At 41.5% G+C, this 20,785-nt stretch overlaps 1 protein-coding gene across 2 annotated transcripts in view; it reads left to right on the top strand.

Annotated features, from left to right (window-relative positions):
- The window catches only part of SNX14 (sorting nexin 14), an 87,343-nt gene that overhangs the window by 39,873 nt on the left and 26,685 nt on the right, over positions 1-20,785 (top strand). Inside the window, exons 13-16 of one of the 2 annotated variants that reach the window (XM_075202721.1) lie at positions 415-570; positions 12,106-12,230; positions 12,506-12,564; positions 13,468-13,494. In XM_075202721.1, coding sequence (XP_075058822.1) covers positions 415-570; positions 12,106-12,230; positions 12,506-12,564; positions 13,468-13,494 — 367 coding nt within the window. The remainder of the gene's footprint in view (positions 1-414; positions 571-12,105; positions 12,231-12,505; positions 12,565-13,467; positions 13,495-20,785) is intronic. The other variant, XM_075202722.1, reaches the window with a different exon arrangement.

Genomic DNA, 20,785 nt, shown 5'->3' with positions numbered 1-20,785 from the left:
TGTTAGTTAACAGCCAGCTGCAGCTTTAAGGGCTGTCATCATATGGATGAGTTCTATAAAAGGTACTCGGCTGCTCCCATTAATCACCCAACCCTTTGTAAATATTTTTCCATAGCCACATTGAACATGCACCTGTAGAAGGGGAAACCGCAATGGTTGATTTTCGAGCAATGGAAAAAACTCCACATTAAACCTGAAAAAGACACTTATTAATTATTGTAAATATGGTAACAAATGTGGTTGCGTCACAAAATATTGCTTATTTTTGTATAGTGTGAAGTGTAATCCAATAACTGCTATTTAATAATAGTGCCCACTTATTAGGCCAGTAGTACTTGTATGGAAGCAGCCACTGAGGAGTGTGCACACCAGCCACACCTTGGTGATTACGATTTTTTTTCTTTATCTATGCAGAGGAGTTTAATGACAGAATTTTAAGACCAGAGCTGTCTAATGGAGAAATGCTCTCTCTTCATGAAGAAGTAAAGAAAATCTATATTACTTATTGTCTGGAAGAAAGCGTTGATAAAATCAGATTTGACCCTTTCATCGTGGATGAGATTAAAAAAAGTAAGTGTATAAATATACCAGTGTAACCTCCAGCAGTAATGTAATTGCATTGTAGCCAGTGTACATTCAACAGGAGACCTGCACAGTGTCTCATGTCACCTATTGCTTAAAGTGGACCTTTCATATGCAAACCAGATAATTGAAAAGACAAGCTATAAATCCTTTTCATATACTTTGTTACAAAACGGTATAGTTTATTTCATTTTCATTTTTTACATTACTGCATGGAGAGTGGATGTTAAAGTGGATCCATTGTTAAGGAGTTCAGCATTTTTGTCCCTCTCTGTTGACAATTATCACAAAAGCTCCTTGCAAGTCTCCAAACCATCCAACTGGCCAAAGAGGGACATTTTGATTAGCTCCTATTATACATTACAGAAGCAGGTAACGAATAATGCTTTCCATAGTTGAGGAGAAAATGTTGTGAGAATCTTCTTTACACTCGTTTTGCACATTTAACGTATGGCCCTCTCCCCATGCTTGCCAATCCCCTGCCTTTATGAGAGGATTCTCCTGTATAGTCTGAAGTTTGCCAGCTGCCTACATTGTTGGGAAAATGTGGGAATGTTCTTTACGCTATTTTGCAAGAGTGTCACTCATTTTGAACTACTGAGAGACAACCATATGTGGTATATTTTTAACAAGTATCTGAAAGCTACACTTTAACTTAAATACCAACAGTGTAGGACAGTGGAGTTATCAGTTTAATATTTGTTGTTGAAAGACACACTAGGGGGTAAATGTATCAAGGTCCGATTTTTTTTTTTTTTTCAGAGTTTTTAATATCGCGGCAAATCACGGGTGATAACCTGCGATTTTAGTCCACAAGTTGCCAGATGTGTTAAACTGCGATTTTGACTCTGATCTTAAAAATCGCTGGTCATCTCTGGCGCTTTGCTGCGATGTCAAACACTCCCGTCTTTAGCTAACTCTCCTGTGTTTCCTGCATGTTTAGTAAACACATCACTGTTACACTGCCCTGTCTATGAAGCCGGCAGCTGTCAAATGTTTAAAAATAGTTAAAAGTTAAAAAAAAAAAAAAAAAAGGGTGGGGTCCCCCTGCCCGACCACTATTAACCCTAGTGCTGCCAGCCTACTGCTGGTTACGTAAAAACCGGGAAAAAAATTTGAGTGGGGTCCCCCTGATTTTCACTTAACCAGCACTAGGCAAACCAACCTGGGTGGCCACCTGTGGGTGGCACTATAGCAGGGGGACACACAGCAGGGGTCCCCCTGCCATAATGACAACCAACCCCAGGCTGTTCAGCACTGGGCTGGATTCCCTAGGCAGTGGGATCCGTCGAAAAAAAACGAGCGGGGACCCCCCCTTTAGGGACAACCAGCCCAGTGCTGAAAGCACTAGGGCTCTTCCTACACCCCTGCGCGATGGGTGTAGGGTAATAACGGTGATAGAAATGTAAAAAAGACACGCCATTTTGTTTTGTGGAACTCCCAAGTCCCAGCCAGCCAGGGAGCCATAAACAGTCTGGGCATGCTGATGCTTGTATAACTACAAGCACATGGCTTGCTGGCACATGTAGTTCTACAAAATAAGTTTACAAAACCACAACACATTCATTCAAACCACATACATATAATAAAAATAATAAAACCCCAATATACTCACCAATTTTTCAACTGTTGTCAGCAGCTTTTAATCCTAAAATGTGTGTAAACCAAGTCCCAAACACATTTGTATCCAAAGTCCGGCTTGTAATGTCCCAAATATATTTGTATACAAAGTCCCTGCTTGACCATGGCCCAAATCAATTTGTAATTCCAATAGTCCGGCTTGTAAATGTCCCAAATAAATTTGTATCCAAAAGTCCTTGCTTGGAAAATTCTTCTGGCCAGGAGGGCCCCCTTGTTGATTGCAGTCTTCAGCCAGAAGGGCCCCATATTTGTAAAATCCAATCCGGAACATGCTTGGGTAAAAAAAGATGACAGACGCCGCAAATGGCTTCTACACTGTAGAAGCTCCGATACATGTCCACCTGCTATAGTGCCACCCACCCCAGGCTGGTTTGCCTAATGCTGGTTAAGTGAAAATAGGGGGGACCCTACGCAAATTTTTTCCCCGATTTTTTAAATAACCAGTAGTAGGCAGCACTAGGGTTAATAGTACTCAGGCAGGAGGACCTCACGCTTTTTTTTTATTTTTAAAACTGTTATCTATTTTTTAACACTTTTGACAGCTGCCGTGACCTCCTGCTCTATAGACAAGCAGTGTAACAGTGATGTGTTTAGTAATCGCGCTGCTAGCAGCGTGTTGTATCTGGCGATTTTTAAGGCAAACTCAGGAGAGTTTGCTTAATCGCAGCTTCATAAATTTGAGATTTGTATAGCCAGAGTGGCAAACAGTCGGGGAGTTTGATCTCTATTGATTTTGGAAATAGCGCTTTGACAGAAACACATCTCTGGCAATTTTACATGAAATCTCAGGTTCATACATCTGCGAGTTTCAATTCTCCCTAGAAAATTTCTGGATTTGCAAAATCGCACCTTGATACATTTAGTGAAGAGTTTTAAGAGATTCAACATTTTTTTTCTTGAAGAGTTTTTATTGGCTGCAATTCATAGATTCAGAAGGAAATTCAGGAGCATTCATTTCTAAGTGTGAAAATGAATTACAAATGTTAGCCCGACTGAATATTCCTAAGCAAAGTCTAAACCGTAACAAACTACATTATATATCAAAATACAATAAAAGAAAAAATATTTTTCGTGAGTGCTATTTAGTCTTAAGTGAATGTATGTGGTATAGTTTTAATCTATCACTTCCCCACCATATTACATAAAATAGGATTACACTCTGTTCTGACTATATATGTCATGTTAATCTTTGGAGTATAAACCTAGATATAGTCTAGATAGAAAACTGCCCTTTTTGGGGAGATTTATCAAACCTTCTAGCAAGGGAAGCTATCAACAATATTCTAGTTATCATTTTCCTTAATGTAGTAGATAAGTGATAGCTAGAATCTGATTGGTTGCTATGGGCAAGGCCTCCACTCTTTAATAGGTTTGATAAACCTCCCCCTTGGACTGATTTACAGACTACAACAAGGGGGAGGCTCAGAGAGAAGGTGTAGCTTCTGGGTTCATCAAAACCTAGCTGCCAGTTGCAAGTGAAAGTTTCACCTTCACTCAAACAAAGGTGCGACTGTACAATTTTGGAATATTGACACACAGAGGGAAATTATAGACACAGAGGTTTTTTTTTTTTTAAACTCTTTTATTTATGCAAAAAAAAAACCAGAGGTTCCATATAGCAGATAATAACAGGGAAGAAAAACATTTGAACATAAGGGCCAGAACATGACAATTGAGAAACGGGAAGAAAGTCAGGCAAATGACATATTATTAAACAAATTCCTAAACATAAAGGGAAGCAGTAAATTAATCCATAGAGAGGAAATAGGCTGACCCAGTCAAAGATTATGGAAGATCAGCTGCCTTGGAACTATGAATCGATGCTGCTTTATTTTTTTATTTTTTAGAGAGAGTAAGGGGGAAAAAGAGGGGAAAGGGGGGGAGGGGTGGTGGTGAGGGGGGGAGGGGTGGTGGTGGGGGGGGGGGGGTAAGGACCTAGTAAGAGCTTCTGAAGAAACAACCTTTTAAGTAGTGGGCATGTTTGCTTGATGAAAAGAATACCAGAAATTCCATACCTTTTTGAAATTTATAATTTTGTCGTGGAGAAGGCTGGTGATGTATTCCATGGAAGCCATGTACCACACACGAGAGATTACACTTTGGAGGCTGGGTGGATGAAGGGACTTCCATTCCTTCGCTATCTGTAGGCGAGTAGCTGCACAAATGTGTTGAACAAGTCTATCTGCCTGTTTGGTTAAGCCTTCGACCCGGGAGCATAACAGCATAACCATTGGGTCAGGTGAAATCTCAACCTCTAAAATTCTTGTCATTAGGTCGGCCACCTGGGACCACAAATTTGAAACTCTAGGGCATGTCCACCAGATGTGGTAGAATGAGCCCACCTCCCCACACCCTCTCCAGCATGAGTCAGAAGTACCCGGATATATTATGTGGAGCTTTGAAGGCACTAGATACCATCTTGTGTATACTTTAAATGTGTTTTCTCGTATTGAAGTATTAATGGAGATTTTGGAGATTCTCACCCGTAGCCGGGACCATCCCTTCTGATCCAGAGCTCTACCAGTATCCCGAAGCCATGCCATCTCAAACGATTCCGCAGTGTCAGATTTTGGTTCCAGGAAATTATGATATATCAGGGATATTAATCCTGAATCTCCTGGCCTATACACACAGCTCCTCTCAAAAGGAGTAAGGGTACGTAACTTGGAGGATCTACAGAGTGATTGAATAAAGCTTCGGATTTGAGTGTAAGCAAAATGTAAGGACGAAGGAAGGCCCTTTTTTTCTCTTAGATCCGGGAAAGTGCGGGGAGCAAAATCTCCCATAATGTGAGTAAACTGAGTGATACCAGCCTTTTGCCAGGGGCGCGAGAACGACCGCATATTTCCTGCTGGAAAATCCGGGTGATGCCACAGTGGGGTAAGAGGAGAAGGAAATGAGGTGAGCTCCCACTTTCTATGGAGCTTGTCCCATAGATTGAGTGTGAACTGTATGGAGGGGTGCGAGTACACTGAGGCCGGCCTTTGAGCTCTAAGGAGCCAGGGGAGCGAATTCAGATTGTGATCTGTTGTATGTGCGTTCTCTAGATCGACCCATCTCTTGATCCCCGGAGCAGACTGCCAGGAAATGATGTGACTGAGGTTAACTGCATGATAGTAGCGCTCAAAGAGCGGAAGTCCATATCCCCCTGATTGGGTGGGCTTGGCTAGGCAGGACCTTTTGAGTCTCGATTTTTTCCCTTGCCAGATAAATGTACCACATGAAGATTGCAGATTTGTTAGAAAGGTACCTGGGATTGGAATGGGTAAGGTCTGGAAAAGATACAAGACTCTAGGCAGAACGTTCATCTTTATCACACTAATCCTACCAAACCAGGAGACAAAAAGCGAGTCCCATCTGGCCAGGTCTCTTTTTATTGAGTCAAATAGGGGGGTGTAGTTGGCGTGGAATAGCTGTTTGTATTCTTTCGTGATCTGAACCCCTAAATATCGTAGCGCCTTTGGGCGCCATTGAAAATCGAACGAAGATTCGAGAATATTTTTGGTGACAATAGGGACTTGGAGTGAGAGGGCTTCCGATTTAGAATTATTTATTTTATAGTTTGATAAGGATCCATATTCTTTAAGTTCTTTAAGAAGATTTGGGAGTGAAATGAGGGGGTTTGCGAGTGTTAATAGTACGTCATCAGCGAATAGGGAGATTTTGAAATGACGAGGGCCAATTTGGATCCCTGATATGTCCGGGTTTCTTCTAATGGCGGCAGCTAAAGGTTCTATGCATAAAGCGTATAAGAGGGGGGACAAGGGACACCCCTGTCTAGTGCCATTACCTAGTGAAAAAGCCTGGGATAGGAGCCCATTGGTCAATACCGATGAGGTGGGGTGGTGATATAGGGCCTGGATGGCTGAAAGAAAGGCCCCATTTAAACCGAAATGACTTAACGTGCTAAACATGAAAGGCCACGAGAGTCTGTCAAAGGCCTTTTCGGCGTCTAATGCCACAACCACTGACGGGATCTTATTCTGGTTTATGTGGGCGATGATGTCTATAGTACGCCTAGTATTGTCTAAAGCCTGCCTGGTGGGGATAAAACCTACTTGGTCTGGGAAGACCAGTGTTGGTAAATAGGCATTTAAATGATTTGCCAGAATTTTGGCAAAAAGTTTAACGTCAGAGTTGATTAGTGAAATGGGGCGGTAGCTGGGGCAACAGGTCGGGTCTTTGTTAGGTTTAGGAATCACCACTATAGTGGAGCACGTGGATTCCATATGGAATTTACCCCCCGACATAATGGAATTAAACAAATGTGTCAAATGAGGGACTAGTTCTTTGGAGAATGTTTTATAATAAAGCATCATAAAGCCATCAGGGCCGGGGGCTTTAGAGTTCTTCTGTGACTTTAGTGCAAGGATTACTTCTTCACTGGAGATAACCTCGTTAAGAGTAGAAGCCTGGCGGGAGGATAGAGAAGGAAGAGAACAATTATCTAAGTAGGTATTGATGGCTTGAGGAGGGGCTTTAAATGAGGTTTGGTCTTTTTGAAGGTTATACAGATTTTCATAATATTTGTGGAATGTTTCATTTATGGTCCTAGGATCATAAGATAAGTCCCCTTTTTTGTTTCTAGTAGAATTGATTATTTGGGAGCCACGTTTGGCTCTCAGTCTCCTAGCCAAAAGAGAATCGGCCTTGTTGCCTTTTTCAAAAAATGTTTGATTAAGCCATCTAAGCTGGCGTTCTGTTCTCTCTGCGAGAATTGACTGAATTTCGCTTCTAGTCTTTTGGATTTCTTTCAAAACTAAATGGGAGTTAGACTCCTTATGTGTTGTTTCTAGATTTTTAAGTTGAAGTGTGAGTTTATCAAGCGTTGCGTTACGTTCTTTTTTCCTGCGGGAGGCAAAATGAATGATGTCCCCCCGAATGACTGCCTTGTGGGCTTCCCAAATAGTGGAGGTCTGAATCTCTGGGTCTGAATTGATCTCAAAGTATTTCAGGATAGAATCAGATATGAGATCTTTAAACCCGGGGAGTTTAAGAAGAGTCTCGTTCAATTTCCAGGAGGTTCTGCCCGAGGGTTCTGAAAAAGGTCAACCGTTAACGCTAATATAGAGTGGTCGGACCACGTATTGGGAACTATATCAGCCCTAGTTATATGTTGGAAGATGTTTGAGCAGCCCATAAACATGTCGATCCGGGAGTAGGTTTGGTGGGGAAAGGAGTAGAATGTGTAGTCCCTTGAAGAGGGATATAACGCTCGCCAAATATCAAATAGGCCGGCCTCAGTCACTTGTTTCTGCAGGTGTTTTGTATGTGAAGATGGGGGGGGAAGTGTGCCTAGATGCTGATCTGTCTAAGAGGGGGGACATAACAGTGTTAGTCACCCCCGAGTAAAAGCAAACCCTTACGGAAATGGTGTAGTTCCGAGAATAAGTGTGTGAAAAAAGCTGTCTGACCTGTATTAGGCGCGTAAACGTTGGCAAAGGTTATATCTAGATGGCCAATTTTTCCCGACAGGAAGAGAAACCGGCCTTCAGGGTCGTCCTTAACTGCTGACACGACAAACGGAACTGAACTGCGGAGAAGAATGGCAACACCATTCCTCTTTGTTGAGTGAGAGGAATAGTAGGCATCAGGATATCCTCTTGAGGACAGGGAGGGATGGCCACCCGCTTTGAAGTGAGTCTCCTGCAAAAAAATTATATCACCATTAAGTTTTCGTAACGTATGGAATAGCATAGAGCGCTTTTGAGGTGTGTTTAAGCCTTTAACATTGAGGGAGAGTGTTGTGAGAGTCATGATCGGTATTCTTAGGGGGAGGGGGGGAGCGGGGAGTGGGAAGGGAAGGGAAAGAAGAGTAAAGGAAGGAGGAGTTATGAAAGAAGAAAGGCAAGGGTGTAGGTTCAGGCCTCAATAGCAGAGGAGAGACCTACTAGGATAGTGCCTAAAAGAGCTATGTTAACTTAAAAACGAGGCAAAATTTGCCTATTCAATTATCAGAACCAAGGCACAGAGTACGGGAGTGCGTATAAAATATAAACTATCAGATAGACTGCTAAGAAAATCCCAAGGTATGTGGGTGCGTGGCTAGGAGGACAGGACACGTCCCCCGCCCGTACATAAATAACATAATAAGGTCAAACCGAAACTAAACTTGTAACCAGAGACAACAATATCTACGGAAATTATGAGAGCAACATGAAAATATTGACATTTGTTAGAAGAATAAAAGAAGATACAGACAGAGCAAGTTAAGGCACAATATTACTTCACGTCTCCTCTAACAGAGACACAGATTTACAAATCAAAGAGGTTGTTGCGAGGAGCTCTGGGCATCGCCACCCACGGCCCTGTCAAGACGGAAGAGATGGAGCTTGCGGAGTAAGTCTTTTCCTTCGTTTGGTGTTCGGATTGACACTTGACGGCCCTCGACTTCAATAATCAAATGGAAAGGGAAACCCCAGCGGTATTTGTAACCATTTTCTCTAAGGATGCTGGTAACCTCCCTGAGGTCGCGTCTCTTGGCTATCGTTGAAGGGGCAAGATCTTGAAAAACTTGGATACGGGACCCTTCGTAAAGAGTATATGAAGAATTCCAAACCGCTTTGGTAATAAGTTCCTTGGTCTTAAAGGATAGTAGTCTCAATATCACATCACAAGGGGGTTCGGAGTCTTTCGGGCGTGGTCTCAAGGCCCTATGAGTCCAGAGAAGAGAGAAACCTACTCACATAGTCCTCCAGATCCGTAGGTTCCACTGATTCGGGGATGTTGCGTAATCTGAGGTTATTGCGACGTTCCCTGTTCTCAACATCTTCCAGCTTGTCCCTCATGAAATCGTTGTCCTTTAGCAGGAAGTCTATATCTTTTGAGGCTTCATTTTGGAATGTAAGTGACGACTCCATCTTGTTTTCCAGAACCGAGGTTCTCTTGGAGATTGCGACCATTTCTGTTTTGAGATCGCCTATAGCCTTCTGAAGATCAACGGAAAAGGCGTTAGTGCGCTCTACTATTAAATTTCGTAATTCAGCAAAGTCCGCCTTGGTTGAGGGAGAAGCAGTGGTAGGAGGGTCTCGGTCGCTCTGGGACTCCGAGGGTGAGTTAGGAGAAGATGAAGTATGTGCTTTGTCCTGGCGGGAGAAGTGCTGAGTTATCTCAACTGGTGCGCCTTTGCGGCCTTTACCCGTAGATTTATTCATGTTGAGTGCAGAATCTCTGGGAAACCGTTTGCTAATGTTGAGTATGAGGCAGACGGGCGGGGGACAGACCCGTGTGGGTTAAGTGGACATAGTAAGTTGTGGGACAGTTAAGTAGAGGGGTAGTATATGCTCTAGTGTCCCGCTGTTCACCGTCACCACACCCGGGTTTTTGCTCTGGAGCTGAGGAGCTCTCCAGTAATCCAGCCGCGCGTTATGGCTGTCAGGCCACGCCCCTCAATTGCAATTTTTGAGTAAGCAGTAGAGGGTGATAAATCTTCATTCCTCTCGTCCGTGAGCAGTAGAATATGTATAACGTCCCGAGATGGCGTCAGAGGCCAACAAACTGTGTTGAAGAAAGTCTAGATGGCCAAATTTATGACCTACACAAGTTGGCCACTAGATGGCAGTAGGGCACCGGATAAGACTTGTGGAGAATATAGTGTATAATATAGCCACAAGATGGCAGCACCAACTCTTTGAAATTTTTTCCTTTACAGATGTAGTAGCACAAAAACGCCACAAGGTGGCAGCAAAGACTGACTTTCAGTGTGTAAACTGCTCGGTAAAGACATAAAGCCTCACTATTTCACTATGCGATATTTCAGACACTGTAAAATTTTTCTTGAGAGGCACAATAACAGTGAGGGTGTTCAGCACTATATGATGTTGTGCAAACCTGGTATGTGCTTAGGGAACTACAATAATCGGGCACCGCTGGGCCACCTAGGCAGACTGGATAGGGGTTTCTCTGTGAGCCCCGGAGGACTTCCCAGCAGACACTGCACTGGCTCCAGTAGCGGAAGTGAAGGTGGTAATGGCGCCAGTGATATCCGGTCACTCAATCCTTACACCGGGATCTAGGGAAAGGGAGGGGATCCACCGCTGGGCAGCCGCTCGTCAGCGCAGACATCCCCACAGCTCATGCAGGTAGTTAGAATAGGCAGACACTGCCCGTTCTCGTGTCTCCCCCCGCGCTGCCTCACCTCTATATTTCCTGATGCTGCGTCCCCTGGGTTGATTTTATCACAGCCTGCAGCTTCCACAGCATCCAGCGTGTGCTTGGGTACAGCAGCTTGTCGCCTCCAGGCGGATCAGAGCGATCTGCGGCGCACACTGAGCGGGTCCCTGCATCCTCAAAACACCTGGCCAGGCTCCACGTTTGGGCTTAAGAGACCCCAGCTACTCAGCCCAGAACTTGATGACTTTTATGGCGCTGTTTAATAAATGTTACTTTGGGGAAAACCGCTAATATAAGAAGATATTTAAGGTGGATGAGCGGAGCTCAGATAGAACACGTCCGCTCTATATGGCAGTCAGGCCACGCCCCCCCAGACACAGAGGTTTAATGAAATCCCAGTCACATATATGTTATACCTCTCTACAAGGGAGAGTGAGTAACAGGACACTGATTTGCAGTCTACTGGAGAGAATTGTAAGTACTCCCGTTGAGATCAGTTATTTATACCCCAATCAGACTCAGTACTTATATGTAATGATCACATATTGTACGCTGTAACAGTAGATGGCAGCAGCACTACATAGTAAATGTTATTCCAGTGTTTGCTCCCTTCAAGGGCACAGGCTATCTAGAAATAAGTGTTGCTTTAATCGTATACTAGGCTAATCATATTGTCTTGCAATGAAAGATGCAAAGTTTCCCATGTTTTCATGAACGTTTTCCTGTAATTTTCCAACCCTGACACTGTTTAAGGAAAAAAAATACAATTTGTAATACAGACAGAATAAAATTTACAGAGCGAGAAATATATACAACAATCAGCCACAACATTAAAACCACTGACAAGTGAAATGAATACCCTTGATTATTGTGTTACAATTACACTCGTTAAGGGGTGGAATATATTGGGCAGGAAGTGAACAGTCAGTTCTTGAAGTAGATGTGTTGGTAGTAGGAAAAATGTGCAAGCATAAAGATCTGAGCGATTTAAAGATCTGATCAGACCTACACAATATTAGGCAGGTGGTTTCAATGTTTTGGCTGATCGGTGCATTCTATAAAGGCCTGTGCCTATCAATTTATGACCTATGTACAGGAAAGCCTTGAAAAAGTTACTATAATATCCTGCCTTATATAGAAGTATGTATATAAAAAGAATTATAAATGCAGTGGACAAAATACAGTTCAGTACAGGTTATGTTCTCTACTAAAACAAGTAATCCCTATTTCTACAGTTTATATGTTGCATATATGCCCAGAGCTGTTAGTTGTATAAATAAAATAAATATGTTTTCACTATTCCTTTTTAGGCACTAAAACAAGGTGTGTGTGTTACCTGCTGTTTTTTACAGTTTAGCATCTGAGAGAAAACATGATATTACTCAGATTAGGGTAGGACATGATCAATTGTTACAGATTACTTTAATTTATTAGTTTGTACATTCCATCCTTAAAACAGTTTGAGAAAGTTAAAAAGCAAAGTATCTCTCTGTATTGGATACACTTGTATCCTAAGGTAATAAAAACAAAAGGCTATAGAGTAAAGTAATATCTAGGTAGAAAAACATTTTTTTTTTTATCTGCTGCTTGACATTTGGAGACCTTTCCTCATATATTGAATCTTATGCATAAAAGTTAAAAAATGGGTTAATTTGACCCGTTTTTATTATGATCTCAGTAGATCAGTAATGTGACAGCTTTGGATGTCTCTTGTGTAATTTTATTTCTTTGCCATTACACGGTTTTCTAAACGTGATGTTTATGTTTTAGTTGCAGAAGGTCCATTCAATGAAGTGGTGAAACTCCAAACCATGCGATGCCTGTTTGAAGCTTATGAACATGTCCTCTCCCTTCTTGAGAATGTTTTTACTCCCATGTTTTGTCATAGCGATGAGGTAAACCCTTCTACACGGATAATGTGTACTGTTCCAACACAAGTCACAATCAAGTCTTCATGCATTATTGCCTGGATTACTGTATCTGAACAGGGGAAGATAAAATAATTACTTTAGATAGCAGTTTTGTTTAGATGCAGCCTGCATTATTTAGTGGTACACAAGTTTTATGCCACACTAAAATCTACTATAAGCAGCAATAAATGTGTCTCTTACCATAGACATGAATGTGTGCAAAAATAACTCTCTACTTTTTTTTTAATGCCCTTTGTTAGTATTTTAGGCAGTTGCTGGAAGGTGCAGAGTCTCCAACTCGAAGTTCAAAATTTAACAGGTATGTTTATGGTTAATTGGAAAACTAAAAATATTGTCAATTCCTATGGATTCCTAGTGTCTTGATGTCTCCTATGTTGTCTCCATTTTAACAAGAACCTGAAGTTCCATTTAATTACTGGGGTACCATTCATTAGAATGGTTTAAACAGGAAAGCATCATCAAAGTGCTCTTCCTACAATTGTGCAAAACACTCAAAATATAGAAAGTTGGACATATTCAATTTCTAATAAGCTTCCTAGGATCCATTACTCGCTGCAGAAAGTTATTTTGGTGGCTAAGTAAGCTTGATCAAGATTAAACTAGCCTACTTTTCAGGCATAAGTAGCTTTGCAAAGTGTACATGATGATGAGTACTACTCTGCATGCTAACTGACCAGAGAGACAAATAATCCTCTCTTGACTGTAATGTTGAGAAATAAGATTGTCCCATATGTGGCCACCTTTAGTCTTTTATTGAAGGGATTACTGAATGGTGATCTCCTCAAAAGCTTTACCAGCCAGACATATGTTAGCCCACTGTTTACATTGTATTAATACTCCATGCTGGGGGTCTGAGCTCATATTATTTTCCAATGCTTATCTACAAATGTAATGTTCCGTCCCTGTTGTGAAATCAAGGGGCCACTTGTGAAAATACTATGTTGCAAACCACTGCTTTAAGGGAATATATGGCTTGACAGAACTTATGATCTTTGGAATAGCAGGCAGTAAATGTTATCAAAATGAGCTTCTTTATATTGTAACACTACAATATATTGACCAGGAGATTGTTACTGAGCAAACGATTTGGATGTCTGTGTCCTGTGATAGATAACATTGCACCATTCTCGGCTCATGGTGAAAAAGTGAGAAAATATTTCTAACATTAATTGTGAATTGTATTTCTATATACTTATTGCAGAAATAGCCTGTGTTTGGATGATATACGGTGAGTTTTGAGAAAGCATGTTAGAATTATTTCCTCGTATGTGGTTGCATTCTTGTCCTATAACTCTTGTGTAAATGTCATGGTCTTCATGGAAAATTGTGTTCTATTTGTCACCCTCCCTAGTATGTGTATTCATGACACCATAATTAGAGATACCTTCAGTGTTAAATGATTTTGAAAAATCAAAACACACACACACCACCATCTAGAACAATGTGAAACCCTTTCATTTTTTTCACTGTGATTTTTAGGTGGGAAACACCAGTTATACTAACTTCCCCAGTCAATTTTTCCACATGTACCTAGGAAGCAGGAACTGACCAGCTAAAGTATGTCATGTCAAGATTTACAGACATTAAAATAATGTTTACTGACTGGCAATATTCAGTAAAATCTCAGATTCATTAGGCACAAGTGGTAACCATAATGCAGAGAAAAATAAGAAGATTACAAATGATGAAAAAACAAATGCACGCATGCAGAGCATTTTATTATCTATCGTAACAGATCATTGATATGTAATATCTGTATTTGTTAATCTTTCAGTTAGTTACTTTTTTGTTTTGTACTTTTGCAAAGTACCTCAAAACTTTAAATTAATTCAGAATGCCTATTTTTTTTCTTTTTTATTTATGTATGCCAAATTTATTCTGCAAAGCTGTACAATCGAAGTATTTTATTAACTCACCTCAGACCCTACCCCATTGGAGCATAAAATCTAGAGTCATTACCACAGGCACACAAACATGCACCCAAAACGCTGATATAATCGGAAGTCAGTAAACCTGGCCGTGTAAGTTTGGAGCATGGGTATAGGTGCACTCAGAGTAAGCCCACACAAACATTGGGATAACTTACAAACTACACACAGACTTTATACTCGCATTGAGTGCCATTAGATATTGTGTCCACATTTCCATTGAGAAACAGAAGATTTTTTTAGCAGTTAATTCATTTATACAACCAAGGGTGAAAATAGGATAGAACTTTCCTTTTATATAGCAATATACTGCCTTTACATTTTATTTAAACTAATAGTTATAAGCAAATATGGCATATTACACCACAGCATTATATTTAAATGGTGGTAATTTAATATTTGTAAAGTTTGAAGGTTTCTCAAACAGGCCGTATTATTAAATGCAGTAAAGGCAGTATGCCTGACTTTTTTATGTCAGTACATTGAAAGCATGACCAGTACATTGATGCTTTGCCTAAGAATGTTTACAAGTTGTCTTGTTACTTTATAGCATGGCTGCTTAGATTACCCAGTTGTCCCTTTTTAACATTGTAATTATGATGTTGAAAATGTTAATGTCTGCTCAGCTGTTTCAATTGAGTGTCTTTACTTGCTGTGCCTCGTTTTGGTACTAACTGCCAACCTTTTTGGTCCTTTGCGATATTTGCTGTTATCTTAACCAACGTTATTTTTAGACCAGTTAATGTAATTAAATGTTTTATGGGAAAGATTTGCAAATCACAACTAAATGCAGTAAAGGTCTAAACAATAATACATAGTTGTATGTGTGTCTATCGTATTGAATGTGTGTGTATGTATATATACACACGGTCCTCAGGCACCCCCAGCTATTTGTCTTTCTCCCACATCAAATTAGATACCGGTATTGTGTAGATGAGATAGGCGTGTGGTACTTTAAGAAAATTGTTGGCTAGCCCTAGCTCTTCCCCCCCCCCCCCCCCCACTATGCCCCACCTCTAGGATAAGCCTCGGATTATTTAAGTGCCTAGTTGTCTAGGACATATAGAGCTGCTGAACGTTGTTAGTTTATTTTTTACTATTTTCTTTATTTGTTCCTCTTCTGGGTTGCTAGATGGTCCGCATTTGGGGGGAGCTACATCAGGAGTTTATGGAAGTTGTGGCTGCGGCAGCACACGTTCCCCCACCCCCCTCCCTGTGCGAACGGAGGTTGGCAGCAAGTGAGTGAAATCCCTTTGGACCCCCTGGCAGACCGTCTCTTACTATAGGCAGCCATTACCATGCTTAGGGGGCTGGGTCAGGTGGCGTTTACATGATTGTGTAAGCCCCTCCTGGGCATGAGATTGGTTAAGGGTGCTGTCCTGCAGGACAGTTGCCAATTTAGTGCTGGGTATTTTGGCCAGAGGGTAGTGTCTTCTCTCTTCCGGCACTTACTCCCTGGTGGTCTCTCACTCATTGCATGTACAGATGCCAGAATAGACAGCCATTTTGAAGCTCCAGTTACTCCCTTATTTGTCCTTCGCCTTGTAAGGTATCTGGCTGGGAAGTGTATTGTTACCACGGATGCCTGGGTAGGGAAAGTCAGGAACCGTTGGTACTTGTCTTCCTTCTTGGTTGTCTTCCCAGGAGGTTATTGTTCACATGGTTTCCTGCAGGTCCAAGTAGGAGACTGGCTCAGCAGAAAGCCGTTTGCCCCCTCTTTTCTCTAGGAGCTGGTTTTCCGGTTGCGAAACTACAAGATGGTTTTGTTCCAACGTTCATGTTCCATGTGCAGAAGTTTCGACTAGAATAATGTTTAGGTTCAACAGATCCCACTTGCTCTGTCCAGTCTACTGTTCCGTCCTTCTTTTAGAGTGTGTCAGTTGCTCTTTAGGTGGCTAAAAACAACAATATCTGCGGGGTCAGCCTTTCTTGTTTCAGGATTGGACCTTTGTGGACTTGGATAACACCTTGTGAGTTGGGTTGTCGCCTGTTTTCACACCCAGGTTTTCAGGGACTTTGGGCCCTGTAAGAATACATACTTACTCTTTTTGTAATGTGACTTTGAGTGGTATTCAAAGTTCTAATCAACGTGCACCATTTGCTTTGGGGAAAAAAAGGTGATAATACTGTGAGACAGTGCCACAGGGGTCCCATGCCTAGATACATCTGGGTGGTGCCAAGAGTTTTTTAGCCGTTAGAATGTTACACCGGTTTTACGGTGGGCTGCAGCTCACGTTCAAATGGGCTTGCCAATATCCTTGCTAGAGAAACATGTAGTTCAGCTCATCTGTTCCAGGCACAGAGATCCTCTTGCTGTCTCAGTAACCGCTTGTTCGTTCTTTGGTGTTGCCGCTTGGTATTTCTATTCCCATGAGTATCCATGCGTCCGAGGGTCTTGAAACACATAAAGAGAGAAGGGTGTTCCTGTGATTGGTGACCCTAGGTTGGCCTCACACAGTTTGGTGTACCGACGCTCTCTCCATGGCCGAGAAGGACCAAGGCTGGCTGCTGCTACGACTAGACCTGTTAAGTCAGAGTCTGTTATCTTCTGGATTTGGAAAGTCTAACCTTTACAGCATGGCTGTTGAAGTCATAATTGTTTCAGGTAAGGGTTGTCCCAGTGCATGGTGTAAACCATGTTTTGGTTTCGCTAAATGGAATTAGCTAAAATGTTCGTCCTTTCAGAAACACATGTATTGCCTGGTGTGGATAAAAAAAGCATATCTTATCTCTTCTTTTCTGATGTACAGGTTGCTTACGTTCATACAGGACATGGTGCCTTCTAGTGTGCATCTTCGTTCACCTTCTGGTCAGGTGACGGAGTGACTTTACTTTTTAAATTGGAGTGACTGCTTTCAGCATTCTCTATTTGAACCCTTGCACATGGTGGATTTCAAGTTTCTCACTTGCAAAACAGGTTTTCCTCTTAGGCATCTCGTTGGTTAGAAGTGTTTCCAGGCTTGCAGCAATATCTGGCAAGTCCTTCCTCCTCTTCTTCCTCCTAAGCTTTCCTTCCTCCTTAAGGTTGCGTCAAAAATCTGTTCCTGACAATCTGTGGGCTCACTCCGAGAGGTCTGTGTAGGCTTTCTGCTCTGACTGAGCAGCGGTGTTGGCCAGTCACAGGTGTTACTTTTCACATTGTGTATTTGGATTTGCACCTACAGATGGCAGTATTGGCAGAGAGGTACTTAGCGCTGTTCTTCTGAGCATCCACAACCCTAACTGCAGCTTTGTAGTGTCCCCAATGTTCCCGGTGTCCCCCAATTAGATGTGGATTAAAATAGGATTTTTATACTTGCATAAAATTAATTTCTCCTAGTCCATTGGGGGACACCTGGCTTCCACCCTTGACGCTTTAATTCCTCATTCTCTCTATTGTTTCCTTTCCTGTGGTTCTTGGTTAAACATAAACTGAGGCTTATCCTGGAGGTGGGATATAGAGGGGGAGGAGCTAGGATTAGCTAACAACTTTCTTAAAGTGCCACACACCTATCTCACCTACACTATACACCCATGTCCCTGGTGTCCCCCAATTGACTAGGAGAAACGGAATTTACGCAAGTATAAAAATCCTATTTTTGCAGATCTCTTCACAGAACATGGTGTAAACCATGTTTTGGTTTCGCTAAATGGAATTAGCAAATAATTGGCAGCATTTGTGATTTTCTTTGGATTGAGTTTAGGGTGCTGTCACACAAATAGTTGTAAAGTGCTCATGCATGGCTATAATCAGTAAAGCACTAATTAATTACGACTTAGATTGCAGTTGTAAAATGTATATACGCTATGTCCATGTATCCATTCTTCTCCTTATTATGTGTCAATACTTGTAGCCACAAACTAGAAATTCTCCAATATGGAGCCTGAGCCCACCCCAAAAAAAGCCAAAGAGCACAGGCTGTTGGGGTGCTGTCCTCAAACCTTTTAGATAGGTTAGATTAGTTAGTAACCCTTTACTTCTCAGTACTCTTTCAGACCCTGCTGAAGGGAAGAAGACAAGCAAATCGCACCATGTGTTTGCAGCGTGTGCTATACCTTTTATATAAGGTATTTGTGAAAAACCAAGTGATGATGATCTTGCAGAAACACTCTTAGATAATCAACACAACAAAAAGTAATATGGTGCCTTCTAAACCGTTATAATTCCTAGCAGTATATATGAGTGGGGTATAGACTTGCCAAAAAATGGACATCCAACATTCCCCACATGCTTACATGCCTTTAGCTGTAAATTGCGACTTTGTAAAATGTCTCCAGAGCGAATTACGTCACATACAATGGACAGAGTCAGATTGCTGATTTGGTAGATGTTCACTCCGGTAAAAACCTAAAGTATTTGATCGTGCATCTGCTGCCATTCCACATATTCTGTATTTTCTTCATGATGGATTAGACCCTTGTCTAATCACTACACTGCTTTGCTCTCACTACCCTAAAAGTTCAATTATCTGCACTTAGTGTTTTCTTGAACACAAGGTTGGCATGTAATGATTTTTTTTTTGTTTGTTTTTTTTCAAGCAGTAAAAAAGTGAGACCTTACATCAAGCCTTTTGTAACACATAGAGCATCTTGTACCATATTAAGATTGCAAACATTTGATCCCTTTGAGCCATTCAAGGAGGTATCTCAAAAGTGTTTGACACTTAGTCTTTGTGATAGCAATCACATCTGCCCATCAAGTGGTCAAACTACATGCTCTAAGGCTTAAGGAGTCTTTTTTTACACACATACACTGATTAGTCACAACATTAAAACCACCTGCCTAATATTGTGTAGCTCTCCCTTTTGCCATCAAAAGAGCTCTCTCCCATCAAGGCATGGACTCCACAAGACCTCTGAAGTTGTCCTGTGGTATATGGCACCGATTGGTTAGCAGCGGATCCTTTTAAGTCCTGTAAGTTGCGAGGTGTTGCCTCCTTGGCTTGGACTTGTTTTTCTAGCACATCCCACAGATGCTCAATTGGATTGAGAGCAGCTCAAAGCTTAAAAGCATGCAGACGGGGTCAAGAGGTTCAGTTGCTGTTCAGACCAAACACCAGAATGGGAAAGAGATGTAGATGACTTTGACCATTGTATGATTGTTGGTGCTACACTGGGTATTTGAGTATCTCGGATGCTGCTTGTCTCCTGGGATTTTCATACATAATTTACAAAGAATGGTACGCAAAGCAAAACACATATAGTGAACGGCAGTTCTGTGGGTGAAAATGCCTTGTTAGGGAGAGGTGTCAGAGGAGAATGTCTAGACTGGTTCAAGCGAACAGGAAGGCAACATTAGCTTGAATAAACCTGCATTACAAGAGTGGTATGCTCTGAATGCAAAGCTTGAAGTGGACAGGCTTCAGCAGCAGCAGACCTCATTGGGTTTCACTACTGTCAAGTAAAAACAGGAAACTGAGGCTACAGTGGGCACTGGCTCAGCAAAAGAGATTATAGAAGCTGAGATTATAGAACAGATTTGCTGAAATAGTTAATAAACTTTTCTTTTCATCTCTAATTTTAATATTTAGAGGTTTATTGCGAAATTCTGACCAAAGGTTATGTGTGTAAAATTCCATTGAAACGCCAATGTAATAATTTCGCAAACAATGTCTCAAACAAAAGTGAATACATATTTAGCTTCATGGTTGCACTGCAAAGTTTAAAGGTAACAGTATACAAACTTTATTTGTTACCATATTAAAATCCACATTTAGAACACAACATTACACTACAACCCCAGTTACATAACCAGCTCTGAGCACACTGAATTCTCATAAACTGTAATCACCTTTTCTATAAGGAGTAAACAATTTGTTGAAAATTAGAAGCCTCTATTTTGCACATTTGTTTCTAGAGATTAATCTCCACAGCCTGATATTAAGATGCCAAAGTTATCCAGTTCTTTTTGTAGAATCAGTACACAGTCCCTGTAAATATAGATCAAATTTGTCTCGCTAGATTTATCCCCCCTATATGGTACTGTGTCTGAAGGATCTATTGCAGACATATACACAAATGTGCTGTCTGGTGTCCGTACTCGCTTGCAATCTTGTAGGTAAGAGCCTGGTTCCTACTTGAGGCATAGTGCCATTCCAGCATGCAACTAGAGTAATTCACATGCTTGCCAGAAAAAGAACAAGTGCGTTATATCAAACCACATAAGATAGAGATGTGAGCATTTCAGAGTGGTGGCTGCTCAGATGAATCTTTAGCTCAATATTTCACCGTTCCCCAGTAGCTTTCTGATGGAGGCAGAAACTGCAGCACCTGCAGAATGCTGCCCCATACAATTCAGATTGCCCATTGGTGACATAAAGTTCAAAATGGCTCTACTTGCTTTCAATCTGGCTATTACCTCAGTCAAGCATAACCACTCCAATGGACCTGTTCTGTGATCCTCTCTTCTAATAAGGCCAGAATTTTCAAAATGAAAAGCAATGTTGTCATGTGAATCGAAAGTTCACAGAGGAGGTGATTTGACAACACCACTGCCTGTTTTGAATGCAGCAAGCTATATTAAGAGTGAGGAGTACAGCACAAGACTATTGGGACCTTCAGGGGAACCATCGGATCTTGGTAATGTCAGACTGAAGCTAAGCAGAACCTTGC

This window comes from Mixophyes fleayi, chromosome 3 (genome assembly GCF_038048845.1).
Source record: "Mixophyes fleayi isolate aMixFle1 chromosome 3, aMixFle1.hap1, whole genome shotgun sequence".
Classification (NCBI taxonomy): domain Eukaryota; kingdom Metazoa; phylum Chordata; class Amphibia; order Anura; family Limnodynastidae; genus Mixophyes; species Mixophyes fleayi.
Note: the sequence above shows the minus strand (reverse complement) of the source record. Positions and strands in the feature narration are given on the sequence as shown.